Genomic DNA, 15,897 nt, shown 5'->3' with positions numbered 1-15,897 from the left:
GCTGTTGTTTTTTGAATTGTCTGCTCACAGCATCTTATTCACTTAATTAGTATGTATAAGACTTGGAGAGGATTTTTTTCCTTTCTGTACTTAACTGCACACACTTGTTCTGCATTGTCAATGAACTACTGAACTGCTAAATCCTTTCAGCAGGTTTATTTTCCTTTGAATAATAAAGAGAGTGCCTCAAATTTGGCTGTCCTTTGTTGCATGATTATTATGCTGACAGCTTTTATCTTGCTATTTTTTTCAAGAATAATAGTAGTGAATATTACTTTCTAGAACTATAGAGGGTAATGCATGCCAGAAAACAGATACAAATATATGCAGGAAGAGCAAGTCAGTGTTCGCAAAGAGAAAAAACTAGGGCAGATCTTGGGTCTTTTCAACCTTGAAAGAGAGAACTAATTTTCTGTTATGGAAATAAAAGAGATTGGGGGGGGGCACAATACTATTAAAAGATTGTTAAAGGTGATGACACAGAATCAGGGAAGCCAGGTCTGCACTGCTGGGCAGGGTTTTTGGTTCTGGTAGTAAATGAGCTCTTTTGGCATTCTGGCCTTAAAACAGACAAAGAGAAAGTTAGGATTTTTTTTTTTTTTTTTGACCCTACATCAAATCTAGCTGCCTCTCAAAATTTATTAAGAGAGGTAGAGGAGTAAGAGTTGGAAAGGGGAGGGGAAGAAGGGAAAGACACAGATCAGAGATTTGCCTCAGAACTCTCCCTAAGAAATAAAATGGTGCTCTCTTGACATCAGATCCAGAGTAGAAGTTACATTAATGATGTGTTTTTTAAAAAACATAAATGACCTAGTGAGTCATTAACAAAGTTTCAAGTATACTCTTGCTTTGTGCAGTAAATATGATTTACACATATTGTATATAAAATGAAATACAATTGATTTTCTACCATCTATTCCAAAGCCTCCTTGATGTTTACACTATAATATTTTATTGCTTGAGTAATGATTTTTTGTTAGTGCTTTTCACCTTCCAAGTACCACATAAATGTTACGTAGTTAATTTACAAAGCACCCAAGAGATACCCAGCTGGTAAAATTACATAAATCTTCTTTTCCTGCTCACAAGGAAACTGAGGCAAAGGACATAAGCGTCTCATAAATAACTTTCAACAAATTTTAATACCCATATTATTATATTCACCTCCTTAGATTAACCTGCCTAACCCAATAAGAGCTCAGAGGTGCATGGGTGGGACCAGTAAAGCCACACTGGATTTCTTCTTATTTAGATGTGATATTTCTCATACTGATTCCTTTTGGCAATTGTGACAGAAAAATATAAAATGTTTGTGAGACAGCTTCTGTCACCAGAAAGGGAGCAGTACTAAGGTTAGTCTTCCTTGGCACAGTCTGAAATGTGTGGGTTCTTGAATTTGTCCAGGAAATATTTCACGATATGAATCCAGGTTATTTTGAAAGTATATTTATTAAGCTGGGACCAGTGAAACAAAGGAAGGACTTAAGATAGAAGAGGCAAGATTATAGCAACAGGAGTGAACCTAGGCAAGGCTGCCTTGACCCTTTGAAAGAAAGTCACAAATGCAGAAGTGAGCCAGCTGAGCTCTGTTGATTCAGCAAACAAGTTACAGAAACAAAAGGAGGGTCCTTGGAGATGGGTTCAAGGGGTTACCCTGGGACAAGCTGCTGCTGCCCACTGCTCCCCTGGTTGCAAGCTCCTGGGAACCTCTAGAGCTTAGGAGGAAAAAAGCAAAGATACACACGTGAAGAAAGGAGAGGGAAGGTACAGACATGTCCAGAAGAGTGTGCAGTATGTCCTTTGTCTTAAGATTTTTTATTTGTTTTTTAAACCTAGAAATTTTAGGGGAGTTCTCCCAGGAGGCTCTCAATAGAATGCTCATAAGCTTTTTGGGTGTGTTCTTTGATATGCTGATGCATCAAAATGACCTTATAGAGAGATCCAGGGTCAATCTCTGGTCAGTTTCACCTTCAAAGAATGTCATTGGGGAGAGACCAGACCAGGACCGAGTCAGGCTGACCCTGGCATGGTCTGAAATATGTAAACCATTTGCTCCTAAGTGTCCTTGGTTAGAGAAGATAAGACTGCAATTTATTGATATTATCTGGTTGTAAATAGCTCTGCTGTTTAATTATCTCAGTTTCCTCATTCCACTTACCAAGGAATTTTTCTAGCATTTTACTAACCTACCTCACTGCTGCTGTTCACTGTGAATGCTTATCATTTGCATTGAGAAATTATTTGGGGAGAAGTAGCATGGAGGGTCAGACACTGATGCCCAGACCCAAAAGGCAGATAGTTCAGCACATCAAGTACAATATTCCATGATCTTGGATGTTCTGAAAATAAAATGAATCATCCCTAGAAGATATCAACTCTGTCACTGAAGATGTCCTACTATGTGATGAAAAACTGGGAGGGTATGGAGGCACTTCAGGGATCAAATGATTATGGGATATCTAAAGATGTCTTTCCTGTCTTCTTCAATCTTGGCATTTTACATTTCTCTGACCAACACCAAAGGGGAACCTATAGTCTTAAGCTCATTCACACCGTTGTTTAACCAGCCCAGATATTTACAGTATTGGTTAGCAAACATCTCTACGCAAGTCATATGCTTTCCATTATGACAAAAATCATATTTTATGTATTATCTTCTCAAAAGACAGTTTCCAAAAAGGGAAGTTAGTGATTTGTTTTGTGTAATGAAGTGCTGATTCTATATGCTATACAGATACAGATCTTCCTTTTTAAAGAAAGTATGGAATGTGGTAAATTAAATCAAAATGGGAATTTGTTTGAAAAACTTTATATAGTAAATATTGGGACATATAATTAGAGCTACATCTCTTCAAGTATGATGATAGATTATAGCTATTAGTTTTTCCAGGAAAGCCTTATAAGCCAGATGCTCAGAAAGTAGCCTGTTTTGATTATTAATGATTTGGAAACAGTCATAGCTAAATGTGTGTAAAGGTTCTTTCAGAACAGATTGTGGAAATTTGAATTTGGAAAACCTAATCCAAAAACTAGCTTTACTTTTAAAATGTCTATAGCTTAGGAGCGTCGGCCTGCGAGCCACGTGTCACTGGTTCGATTCCCAGTCAGGGCATTACTAGGTTGCTTGTCAGGTCCCCAGTTGGGGGCGCGAGTGAGAGGCAACCACACAGTGATGTTTCTCTCTCTCTCTTTCTCCTTTCCCCTCTCTCTAAAAATAAAATAAACAAACAAACAAACAAACAAATAAATAAATAAATAAAATTATTTAAAAAATAAATGTCTATAGTTTAGCTGGCCCCCAGGACCCATGGAGACAGTTGTGGCTAATGCCAGTCTTCCACCAGGTGTTGCAGAGTGCAGAGCTTGTGGCAGCTGCTGAGTAGTCAAGATGGTGGTGTAGGTAAACACAGCTCTCCTCCTTGTACAACCACATCGAAATTACAACTAACTTACAAAACAACCATTACTCAGAAATATCAGAAATTGAGTTCAATGGAAGTCCAGTAACTACAAAATTAAAGAAACCTCATTCATCCAGACTGGTAAGAAATGCAGAGATACTGAGACATGGAATAGACTGGTTCCATACCCATATGTGGTAGATAAAATTTGGGGAGGGATATCTCTGGAGCGAGGGGTCCCAGGCCCACACCAGGACCCCTATCCCAGGGTTCCAGTGCCAGGAACACAAGTCCCCACAACTTCTGGCTGCAAAAACAAGGATAGGCTAAGGAGCCTCCAGGACATCTTTAAACATACCAACATCTGAGTCATAGGGGTGCCAGAAGGAGAAGAGGAAGAGCAAGAAATTAAAAACTTATTTGAAAAATAATAAAATAAAACTTCTCTAGTTTGGCAAAAAATAGACAAGTCCAGGAAGCACAGAGATTCCCAAACAAGATGGATGCAAACAGGCCCACCCTAAGACACATCATAATTAACATGCCAAAGGTTAAAGATAAAGAACCTTCAAAATAGCAAGAGAAAAACAGCTAGTTTCCTACATGGTAGTTCCTATTAGACTGTCAGCTAAAGTTTCTCAAAGGAAACTTTGCAGGCAATAAGGAATTGGCAAGAAATATTCAAAGTCACGAAAATCAGGAACGTACAGCAAAGATATCTCTACCCAGCAAAAATATCATTCAGAATCGGTCAGATAAAGATCTTTCCAGACAAGACAAAACTAAAGGAGTTCATCATCACCAAACCATTATTATATGAAATTTTAAAGGGACTATTTAAGAAAAAGAACATCAAAACTATGAACAATAAAATGGCAATAAACACAAACTTATCAACAATTAAAGCTAAAAAACAAATTAAGCCAACAAGAAGAACAGAGACAGAATCATGGATACGTAGAGGATTTTGACGGTTGCCAGATGAGAGGGGTGCTTGAGGGAATGGGTGAAGAGGTAAGGGGATTAAGAAGTACAAATTGGTAGCCACAGAATAGCTATGGAGATCTAAAAAACAGGACAGGAAATGTAATAGCCAAGGAACTTATACACATGATCTATGGACATGAACAAAGGGGTAGGGGTTGCCTGAGGAAGTGGGAGGTGCTGGGTGAGGGAGGTAAAGGGGAAAAATTGAGACAACTGTAAACATAATCAATAAAATATAATTAAAAAAATAAACTAAAATGTAGCTTATCATTTTTATTTGATCTGGTAGGTTATAAAAATCACATACAGTAGTTTTAACTTCTTGATGAAAGTATGAATTTCAAAGTCTACTTTAATCCAAATTTATTTATTTTTGTTAAATTAATACTAGGTATGATTTTGTGGAAGTCGAAGATATATCTGAAACCAGTACCATTATTAGAGGACGATGGTGTGGACACAAGGAAGTTCCTCCAAGGATAACATCAAGAACAAACCAAATTAAAATAACATTTAAATCTGATGACTACTTTGTGGCTAAACCTGGATTCAAGATTTATTATTCTTTTGTGGTAAGTAACTTACCCACATTGTGATTAAAAGAAGACCCTAGTTTCATAAAGTATAGTGATCATTTTCTATGATTAAATATATTGGTGTGAGGGTGAATGAATTTTATTAATTCCCTTTAGTATACTTTGTTCCTGCCTATGGCAAAATGTTAAAGCCTTTTTTAGTAAGGAATACTATTTTGGATCTATTAAGTAAACTCTTAGACCCAGATATTTTGAAGGAAAACATGGTAAATAGAAAAAGTAAAATGGTTTATAATAAAGTGGGTACCGTATTATTGTTGATTCAACTGAAGCAAGATAAATGTATAGGCAAATAGAACTAAGAGTTGAACTTCTTTGACCTGAAAAGTTGTCTATGTATTTCCAATCATAGAAAAGGGTCCTGATGATTTTTGTTTAAATTATTACCCAAGTTTAGAAGGGTCTATGTTATAATCATAAGGCCTCAGAGCTAGCACGCATCTTAAAGATCATAATGGTTCTGACTGTTAGGAAATATTTAGCCTCTTATTGAGCCAAAATAGACATTGTAGTTAATTCTCCTTTGGGGGAACACACAATCACAGTCAGTTCTTTAGTTAATCAGTCATTCATAAAGCAATATAGAGTTTCTGTTTGTGTCAGACCCTCTCATAGTTGTAATAGTTAGAAAGGAAAGTAGGACAGACAGGGTTCTTGACCTCCTCCTGTAACTAATAGTTTTGATAGCGATAACAATTAGAAAGGAGTAGCAGCTGAGAATGATGACAGAAGTACTGGGTGCTATAGGTCAGGCCCAGGGAGACATCAGAATAATTTTGCCTATATATTATCTTAAATATTCCTGACTCTTTTAACTATTCATAGGGTATTTTTTGTTTTCTCAACATACTTTGCACTCTTGTTCAGTTTGTTTCGATCCCGTTTAAAGATTTGGATGCCAAAATAGGAAACAGTACTATAAATGGAATAAATTTGTGTTTTTTTTTCTCGTATGAGTTAAATTTAGAATAAAAATAAGTGTTGCTTTTTGTAAACTAATGGCTTTTTTTGTTTTGTGTTATTGGGAGTCATTAAATGCTAAATGAATTCTACATCAGAACATTGTAAATGAAGAAAATAGCATGTAGTGAGACTGGTTCCAGTTTTAATTTGAAAATAATTCATCAAGCATGATTTACATTATTGCAAATTTATACAATACTGCTCAACATTAAAATTGAAGTGTGAGCCTTTGGTCTCTACATTTCTTTGCCTTTTAATGTGCTCAGTGATGCATCCGTTTTCAATTGTTCAAGGACAAAACAGGCTTGGTGTGTTGGAATGGTGATGGATAGGCTTAATGAAGGATGTTTTTTACCCCTTTTTTCAAGTGCTCTTAGTATGAGTGTATTTACTTTTTTGTGAAGCTCTAGTTGTGACTAAGTGGAATGGTCCATAAGTCAGAAACACCCCAATTCTATTACAATGTCTTTAAGGCAAAATAATTTCTTTTTATAGAAAGGGCAGCGCATGTATAAATTTGGGGAAGGATGAATGCTCCTGCGCGAGGTATCTTGCATTATGGCAGAGACTTATCACTCGTTTTCTGGCTAATGTTAAGTGGAGTGTTGTGCAGTCTCTGTGGTTTGAATGTAAACTACTTGGCATCATTCCACTCACTCACTCACTCACCTTCACCAGTACATTCAATAGTGATTTTTAGAGATGATGATAGTTGCAACTTTTATTTTTAATTTCTCTACTGGCTACTTGGTCTATATTCATTGAGCATGGCTCCAGGCTCTCTTTCCACTCCTAATATGTTTCTGACACTACATATGATCAATTAGACTCAAAGTGCTTCAGTTGCTGAATTCCAAGAGATAGAATGAGCTTAACCTTCAGGTGTGTATAGACTCCAGATCTATGTGGTTTTTTTGAGAAACCTCTTCCTTTTGAGTCTTGCTCCACAAGGATAGAAGGTCAATTGTGACTTGATTGGTGTATTGGGAAGATCATGAACAGCATGAGTATGAACTTCAGCTCTGCTGCTTACTGGCTAAGAGCCCAGTTTTTTAATCTGTAAAATGATGATGATATTGCCTGGAATGAAGTAGATGTGAGAATTAAATTAGATAACTTATAAGACACTCTGTCTGGACAAGTTATTAATTACTAAAATATCTTCAGTTCTTACTGTTGACATCATTGCTATTATTATTAACATGTCAGGCAGCAAGTGAACTTGCCAGCCCTGTACAAAAAGTCCAGTTGTCAGTGTGTACTGCTGCATATTTACAGACACCTCTGATGGTGATTCACTTCCTTCACCAAGATAGAAACATTTGATTGTACATTGTAACAAACACAAAATATTGTGTGTGTTTAATAAAAGGTACATTTTCAAAATTCAAAAATCAAGACATTTCAAAGTTATTCAAAAGCTTTCTTGCTTTATTAGCAAGCTAGTTTATTTTATAGGTTGAAATCTGCTAATAACCATTATAAAATATTTCTAAAATAAAATTAAAAAAACAATTTTAATAGGCCAGTTACTTTTACTATATATTTCTGCAGTTTGAATTAACTTTAAGTTGTGCAGTTAGACTTGCATTGAGATTAAAACTCTACATGAATCATGGTTTAGAATTATTAATAATTATGTAAAATAAAGAAAATTGGAACAAAAAAGAGAAGAAAAAGAGGACTAGAATTGAAGAGTTGAATAAGATCAAATCTCAATTTTAATAACTTTGACAGATTCTAATTGTGTTTCTCTAAAATTTAGTAGTTAGTGAAACAAAATCATGGTAAGCAAGTCATCCTGGCCACTGACACTGAGTTTTGAAAGACAGCAAGAGAGTGAAGAAGGCTCCCATTCACTACCTCTGTAAAATGTATGAGAATTCCATCTTTAATTGTATACTCAGGTTAAAATAGGTGAATGCTTGGAGCATCCACTGGTGTTGCAGCCACTTCAGTCAGGACTGTAATGGAGCCCAGGCCAATGAAGGTGAAGGTGGGGATCCTTACAGCAGAATCTGTTTCCCTCAGTTTATGCCTTTCAAAAATATCCTACTTGAGGTTGAGAGCTGTAAGAAATGCAATTTGTAATTTAAATACCTCCTGCGAGGCAGATCAGCCATAATCTTGGAGATATAGTACAGAGTTCCTGTCCTCATTATCTTTCATGATAGTGGGAGGAAACAAACAATAAACATGTAAGTAAATAGGGAAGTAAGTAATTATATACAAACAAATTATTTGAACTTAAATAAAAGCTAGAAAGAAGATAAAAGAGTAGTGTGATGGAGAATGCCTGGGAAAGAGTGCTGTAAGGAAAAGAAAAGCAAATACTAAGACCTTAAAATAGAAAAGAGATATCTTGCCTTTGAAATTAATCATTCTTTTGATGTCTCAGGACTTAGGCTGCTGGAAGAAAGTAGACATGAGAAGGAAGTGGAACAGTATCTGACTACTCTCTCAGTCCAGAGTGAGAAAGCAGATTTATCCTCATCTCAGCCCATTTGGGGGTCTCTCTCAAGTCTTCCAGTTCTGAGACCGAGTACATTTTTTAGATAGCTAAAACCAGAGGGTCAGCTAAGGGACGATACTAAGAAAGTATCAGTAAGAGGCCAACTGAAGTGTGGGGCAGAAAGAAAACCAGGAGCATGGTCAGGGTCAGACAAGAGGACAGCAGAGCAGTCAGAGCAAGAGACGAATGCATTCTCAGGTGTTCCTGAGCAAGTGTTGTTGCCCTGGGCTGCTGCATTAGAAGCCTGAGAGCTCCAAGTAATGTTGGTTGAAACACTCATTCTTAAGGACAGTCTCATTGTTGCAGCATGTTATAGGCAAGAGTAAATAAGTGTTCTTATTTAAAATTTTACAAATGTTCTAAAATTTCATCAATTACAGAGACCATTTTGAGGGACTAGGGGTCTCACTGGGCAGGTTTAGTGAGTCAGTTATTTTAATCACATTACATTTGAAAACCTATAAACATGATAAGAACTTGAATAGAGTTCATGAGATAGGTAAGCAGAAAATTTAATATAGTCCTGAAGCAAAAGATAAATTTTACAAAGTATATAGCTAGTCTAGAAGCAAATGATAGTGGGTAAGCAGAATAAAGAGGAAATGGGTTCTTGCAAGAGGTGCTGGTAGGGAGCAGTAGGAGAAGAGGTGGATAAAAAAAAGAATTAAGGAAGAAATAGAAGACCAGAAAGTGAAGTGGAATGAAATCCCGTGATAATATTATTTGGCCTTGTCTAATTCAGGGCATTGTTGCTAGTTATGCATTTGTTTCAATGCATCAGACAACAGACTTTTTATTGAGCACTTGTTGTGTTCCATGCACTACGCTAAATACTGGATATAGGCTAATGAACAAAACAGCCAAGGTTCCTGCCATCACAGAACTTATAATTTGTTAGGCACAGTCCTAATGATAGTGATGGTAATGATGATGATAATGATAATAAAATGTACAAGGGGGGACCCAAAAATATGAATTATTTTCTAGAGGGTGGGCCCCTTGTAGTACAGGCTGTCCCCGCTGGGTGAGCATTCTAGGAAGCCATCTGTATCAGTGGACCAGCTGGCATTGTTGTGAGAGGTTGAGTTCAGCTTCAGTTAAATTTTTCTGAAGATTCTTTCAACATGTTTGCCCATTTCATGATGGGTGATTTATAGGCACACCTGCCCACACCACACTGAGTGTTCAGCAGCTTTTGACCAAAAACTGCATGGCCCCAATGCCCCACCCTCCCTACTCACCTGATCTCACCCCAAGTGACTCTTATTTTGTTTCCCCAGATTAAAAAAATCCTTAGAGGGAAATGTTTTTGTTTTCCTAGATGAGAAAAAGTCCTCAAAGAGAAACATTTTGCTGATGTGGAATAGGTGAAACAAAAAATGGCAGTAGCACTAAAAGGCATCAAAATTGATGATTTCAAAAACTTTTGAGCAGTAGGAAAAAAGTCTCAATGGGTGTATTGCATCAAGTAGCGAGTACTTGGAAGGTGACCAAAGTTTAAACATGTAAGAATCAATACACAATATTTCATAAATAAATTTTGGGGGGGGGGATTTGGGGAAGCTCATACAGCATCTAATCCTCTGGGTTTTATGAAAATTAAATGTTTGAGGCAGTGTATGTGAATGCAGTGCCTGCAGCTACTGAATTATGCATTGTATATAGACCAGTTTAAAAATATATAGAATTTAGAGTTTCAATGTCTAAGAGATCTAATGTCTAGACCAACTCTCATATTTTATAAGTGAGGAAATAAACACAGGTTAGGTGACTTTACAAATAAAACAGTGAACCCAGAGAGCTTGTGAGTTTTCCTGTGGTCACAGAGCTCACATATACAGTACATGTTATTCATGAGATACAAAAGCTGTGGGTCAGCTCCAAAGAAAAATAGCATATCTAAGATTTTGTATAAAATGTCAGGGAGCCCCCTGAATCTCATTTATGATGTCCTATGTGTCCCCTTAGATACAGTTAAGAACCCCACACATATTGCCTCTGTACGTTATCTGACTTTTGGAAGGTTTTCTGTCATGTTGACTAGTCCTTTCCAACACAAGCATGTTTAAAATATTACTTTACTACTGTAATTAATTTTCTTCATAAACCCCATGTACTAATCACATGAGTAAATAACTTTCCACATGCTAAGTAAGTACATTTCCAGCTTTGAGAGGGACACTGTTTAATGACATGTGGACAGTCCATTATCCTGTTTATTTAGTATTTAATTATATGGACATGCTACAAGTAAACTTTCATCCCTGAAAACCAGAAAGAGGTAATAATTTTAAATGACTGTGCCTGTTTATTTACAAAATCCTTTCTATGACTGTGTGCTTTGATGTACTAATATTTTGGTAGACCAAGAAAATGCAAAAAAATGAAGAAGTTAAAACAGCTATCTGACTTTATTATAAAATGGTTTGCATAAAGATATGCCTAAAATAGCAGTATTTCTTTCTTAAAAAGTTATGAAGTGAACCTCACTAAAAAAATATCTCTACCTTATGTTCACTTATAAATCCAACAGGTATTTCTGAGAACTTACTATGGATAATGAGAAGAAAATGATAGTCCTGTGAGGGAGAAACAATTTAAAAATTCTGTGAATTGCAGTGATGGATTGTGAATGGAATATTCTGGGCACACAAGGAAGAGACACTTTACCTTGCAAAGATGGGGATTGCTGGTATAAGGAAAGGAAAAAAAAAATTTTTTTTTCCTTTACCCCGTTTAGTTCTCTCTGTCTGGGACCCTGTGAATTAGACTGACAAAAGGCAGGTTAACAAGAGAAACCAAACGGAAATTTCTTAACATATATTGTCAAACACATGGGAGCACTCAGTGATGAGTAACTCGAAGCAGTGGTTAGAACTTGGGCTTATATACTATCTTAACAAAACAATAATTTTTAGAGATGTGACAAGACAAAGAAAAAAGACTTTTGAGTTTCTAGGACAGCATATTGTCGGCATAGTAAATAAATATATGGGAACCAACAGAAACCATGGGTAGGTGAAGTTTGTTATGTGAATTCCTCTGGTGCATCTCTAGGCTGAGAAGAGTCCAGAGTTGTCTGGTGATTAGCTTCTGTCTTTCCTGGTAGGGAGGGGAGGGGCACCTTAACAAATGTACATACTTCTAGGCAGTTGTAAGGAGGGCAGAGAGCTTTTCCTGTATCTGCTTCTTAACTGCCTTCACCTAAAAGAACCCTATGTGGCGTATTTGGGGGTGGATATTTCACCACACGTCACTGAACTGAGTCGGGAGGAAAGAGCACCCTGGGGAGAGTGTTGCCTAAATAAAGGCACAAAGTCAAAAAAATCAAGGCAATTCAGAATATCCTGATGAATTAATTTAAAGTATTGCAGATTAAGGGTACTAATGACCACTTGTTATCCTTTATTTTTGCTAGTAGAAAAGATATATAAAAAGCCAAAAGATCATCAGAATAGCAGCTTTATTAATGGTGGTTCAAGAAATGCCAAAGCTCAGGACTCTAGTAAAATTAGAGTAGATAACTTGGCTGGGGCCCAAAGCCAGGTGGCCGTATACTACTTCAGTGATGCAATTTCAGACCCAAGGATTATTTCACGGGGTCTAAGGTCTATAAAACAGAGGATACACTTACACACCCTTCTCACTGCATGGAAGATCACAGGCCTGGTCACAAAAAAATTACAGACAGTCAGGAAAACTACTGATGGCAGCCAACTCCAAACCTATGCTTAACAGATGACCAAGGAAATGGAGGAGAGTTGACACTCCTCCCAGTGGTTGGAGTCAGAAGCAGGCAGCCCAGGAGAGAAATGCAGTAATGGGCTGTGTATAGAAGAAGGGAAGGAGGATGGAAGAGACGAGAAAGGGAAGAAATTCATGATGAAAAAGACCAAAAATGTTTGTTGATGTCTTCGTATCTTTGGGCTGAGGCAGGAGTATGAGGGAACAGTTTTCTCCTACAGACAAGCAAAAAAGTTTGTGTGCTCATAGCATCAAAGCTCATATTGATTTTATGCCTCTTTTTCAATTGGTCATCTTTCGTAAAGGTCCTTGGGAACTTAATCCTACTCACCTGTAGTTCTAAGGAGAGCTAGTTGGCCTGCTCCACTCCATCTCTCTGAGAATCAGCTGTTACGAGTGGGAAGTTGAAGATGCCTGGAACTTTGGGGAAACACCAGTCTTTTATCTCTGGTGAAAGAAGGAATTAGTAATCAATCATAAAGACAAGACTCATCTAGCCTTGAAAATACCTTAATGTTCCCTTTATCAGTAGGAATGTGACAGATTAAGGCCGATCTCTGTTCAACATTGCTTTTTTCACCTGTAAGAAAATTGAGCTACAAAGTGACTCTTCCATTTTTTGCAACTAAAAATCAAAACCAGACAGTCAAATATATATATATGAGAGATTGAAAAGGCCACCTCTGACAAAAGAGATACATGAATAAATAATAAATTAATTATTGCTTTATGGCTAGGCCCTGCTGATCGCTTTGATCGGTCTCCCTACCTTCTGTCTCCCCTACTTTCAATCTGTCCTGCACATGGTTGCCAGCTAAAGCAGAGCTGTGATAAATCATTTTCCAGCTGAAAATTTATGAATGGCTTCCGATTTCCTATGGAGTAATGTTTAAACACCTCACTCTGATACTGAGAGTCTTCCATGTTCTAATCCCAAACTAACATTCTAGCTTCAATTCTGCCTTTTCCCTATACATATTCTTCAGTCCAGACAAAAAACATTATTGCTTCATAGCCCGACTACCTCATGGTTTTCCACCTCCAATCCCTGACGATTAATTTACATAGAGAGAATCAAGAATTCAAGCCCTTCTCTGTCAAAGATACATTCATGTCAAAGAGCCTACTTGTTTTTAGTTCCTCAACCAGATATGTTTTTTTCCATTCATCAGACACTCAGGTTTTTGTTCTTTATCAACATTATGGCTTTTCAAATAAAAAATAATTTATACATATTCCAGATATTTTTGAAAATATATGTAGAAATTAATAAAGGGAAAAACACTCATAATTTCTGTCACTCAAAATACAACCACTATGAATGCTTTGAAATCTTTCTTTTCCGTTGTTTTTATCCATAAAAGCCTAGGTACACATCTCACTGTCTCCATTAGAGGGAATGCTCCTTGAGGGAAGGAAGTGGCTTTACTTCTGCAGGGTCTATCAGAGGGCATTGTACCAGTTAGGTGTCAAATGTTTGGGCTGTATCTACAGATATTCATTGAGTACCTATCATGCATCTGATTGTTTGGAGTAAAAGCAATACAAGCAATAATCAATTATGTATAGCTCTGGGAGGATAACTCAGTTGGTTAGAGCTTTGTCCCAATATGTCAAGGTTGCTGGTTTGATCTTGTGTAAGATCACACACAAGAATCAACCAATGAATCTGTGGATAAGTGGAAAAGTAAATCAATGTTTCTTTCTCTAAGATCAATAAAAAACAACTGCTGCCTTTTTAAAAAATATTCAATGTGAAAAGAAAAAATATGCTGACAGACCATTGACTATATCTTTTCATACTTAGAACTTGAAGGACTTGTTCCCCCTTACTTTAATATCGCAACCATACCAACATACCAAGGGGTATTAGCTGCTTTGATTCAATATCGACTGGGCAATGGGGGAGGGGCATGGGATTAGCTTAGAGATGAGAATGGAGATGTGAGAGCCATTGTAGGGTAAAATATCAGTGGATTATGAAATAGAACTAGGCATTCTAATTCTAAAATCTGCCTGTACCATGTTTAACCTCAAGGAGCATATAATTGCATCAGTAACAGCCTGAACTTAGTAGTTCTTATGTCAGAATGTAATTGTGACATCATAGAAGACGTGGTGTGGGTCCTCTGTTGACACAGCTCATTAGCTGCCCTTCCTCCTGAAGAGCTCTGGCAGCCTTGAGAGGCTCAGGGATTCTTAATAATTATAAAAATATCTTTGGGATTCTGATAGCCTGTCATCAATTGCTGAGGTCTCAAGAGCTTTTTAGGTTTTTAACATTCTCCAAAGCCGTTTGTTAGATTTTTTGAGGTTTTATCTACTGAATAAAGCATATATGATTCAGAAACACTTACATTCAAATCTATGCATTATCTATGAGACTTAGAATACATCATTTAATTATGGAAGCTACTGTTTCTTCATATGTAAAATAGGAAGGACCCACCAGTGTCATAAGGCTGCTTGACACAATACAATATACAGATGATGTATTATAGAACTGTACACCTAAAAACTATATAATTTTATTAATTCATATCACCCCAATAAATTCCATAAAAATGTTTTAAAATAAATAAATATATGGGTTTAATAGACATTGTGTACAACAGATGGAACTATTATTACTGTTCTCATTAAAATGTCTTTGGAGGGTTAGTTTCAAATTAGGCATGTCTGAAGTCCTTTAAGAGGTCTTGTGTCTTAGTCCATCTGGACTGCTATAACAGAACACCATAGCCTATGTGCCTAAAAAACAACAGAAATGTATTTCTCAGTTTTAAATTCTGGAAAATCTAACTTCAAGGCATTGGCAGGTTTGGTGTCTGATGAGAGTCAGCTTCCTGGTTCATAAATGGCCATATTTTTGCTATAACTTCACATTGAAAATAGGAGAGGGAGGTCTCTGGAACTTTCTTCATAAGGGCACTAATCCCATTCATAAGAGCTTCACCCTCATGAGCTAATCATTTCCCAAAGGCCCTACCTCCTAAATTATCGCATTTGGGGATTAGGTTGCAGCATATTAATTTTGGGAGGACATAAACACTCAATGTACAGGCTCTTAGAGTCAGATGAACACTGGGGAGACCCGTGGGCTAAGAATAAGGTCAGGTTTAGGAGCACTTAAGTAGTTTGTCTACAGTTCCCAGCTGGAAATCCACAACCTGAGACAGTTTTCTGAGGACAGGAAGCCAAACATTCTCGTTCTGTTCAGCTGTGCTACATTATATGTACCTTCCTTCTCTCTTTTTTAACTGTTCAAAAAAATATTTTAAAATATGCCTTCAGTATGAAGATTTTAATTTTAGTAATATGTTTGGATTTGAAAACTTTCTTGATGTCCTTGCTATAGAAAGCCATTCATTCCTCACCTAATTCTATAAAATACTGTGCAAGCAGCCCTTAAAATATTCCTTTGTCTCAAAACAAGCCAGGTCTCTGGAACAGTATAGTTGTTCAAGGCCACAAGTACTCAGTTATATACTGGCACTTTTCTTCCCTGAAATGCTAAAACCAGCTATTTTTACAAGGAGAAAAAGACATTGAAACACCATAGTATTTTAATCTCTACAATAAATATCTCTATAACAGACAAAACAAGAAATATGAGTGAGTAATAGAAACATTTTATTTAGCCATGGAAGATAACCTAGATAGGGGATGGTTTTCTTTTTTTATTGTTAAAGGT

The 15,897-nt window shown here is 36.8% G+C and overlaps 1 protein-coding gene across 5 annotated transcripts in view; it reads left to right on the top strand.

Annotated features, from left to right (window-relative positions):
- LOC150019828 (platelet-derived growth factor D) overlaps positions 1 to 15,897 on the top strand; it is a 272,810-nt gene that overhangs the window by 176,541 nt on the left and 80,372 nt on the right. For all 5 annotated transcript variants that reach the window (XM_090268072.1, XM_090268070.1, XM_090268068.1 and 2 more), the window contains exon 3: positions 4,780 to 4,960. In XM_090268072.1, the coding sequence (XP_090124198.1) occupies positions 4,780 to 4,960 (181 nt within the window). The remainder of the gene's footprint in view (positions 1 to 4,779; positions 4,961 to 15,897) is intronic.

Source organism: Furipterus horrens, unplaced genomic scaffold (genome assembly GCF_987537825.1).
Source record: "Furipterus horrens unplaced genomic scaffold, mFurHor1.1.pri manual_scaffold_2, whole genome shotgun sequence".
Classification (NCBI taxonomy): domain Eukaryota; kingdom Metazoa; phylum Chordata; class Mammalia; order Chiroptera; family Furipteridae; genus Furipterus; species Furipterus horrens.
This window is presented reverse-complemented; position numbering and strand designations above follow the sequence as displayed.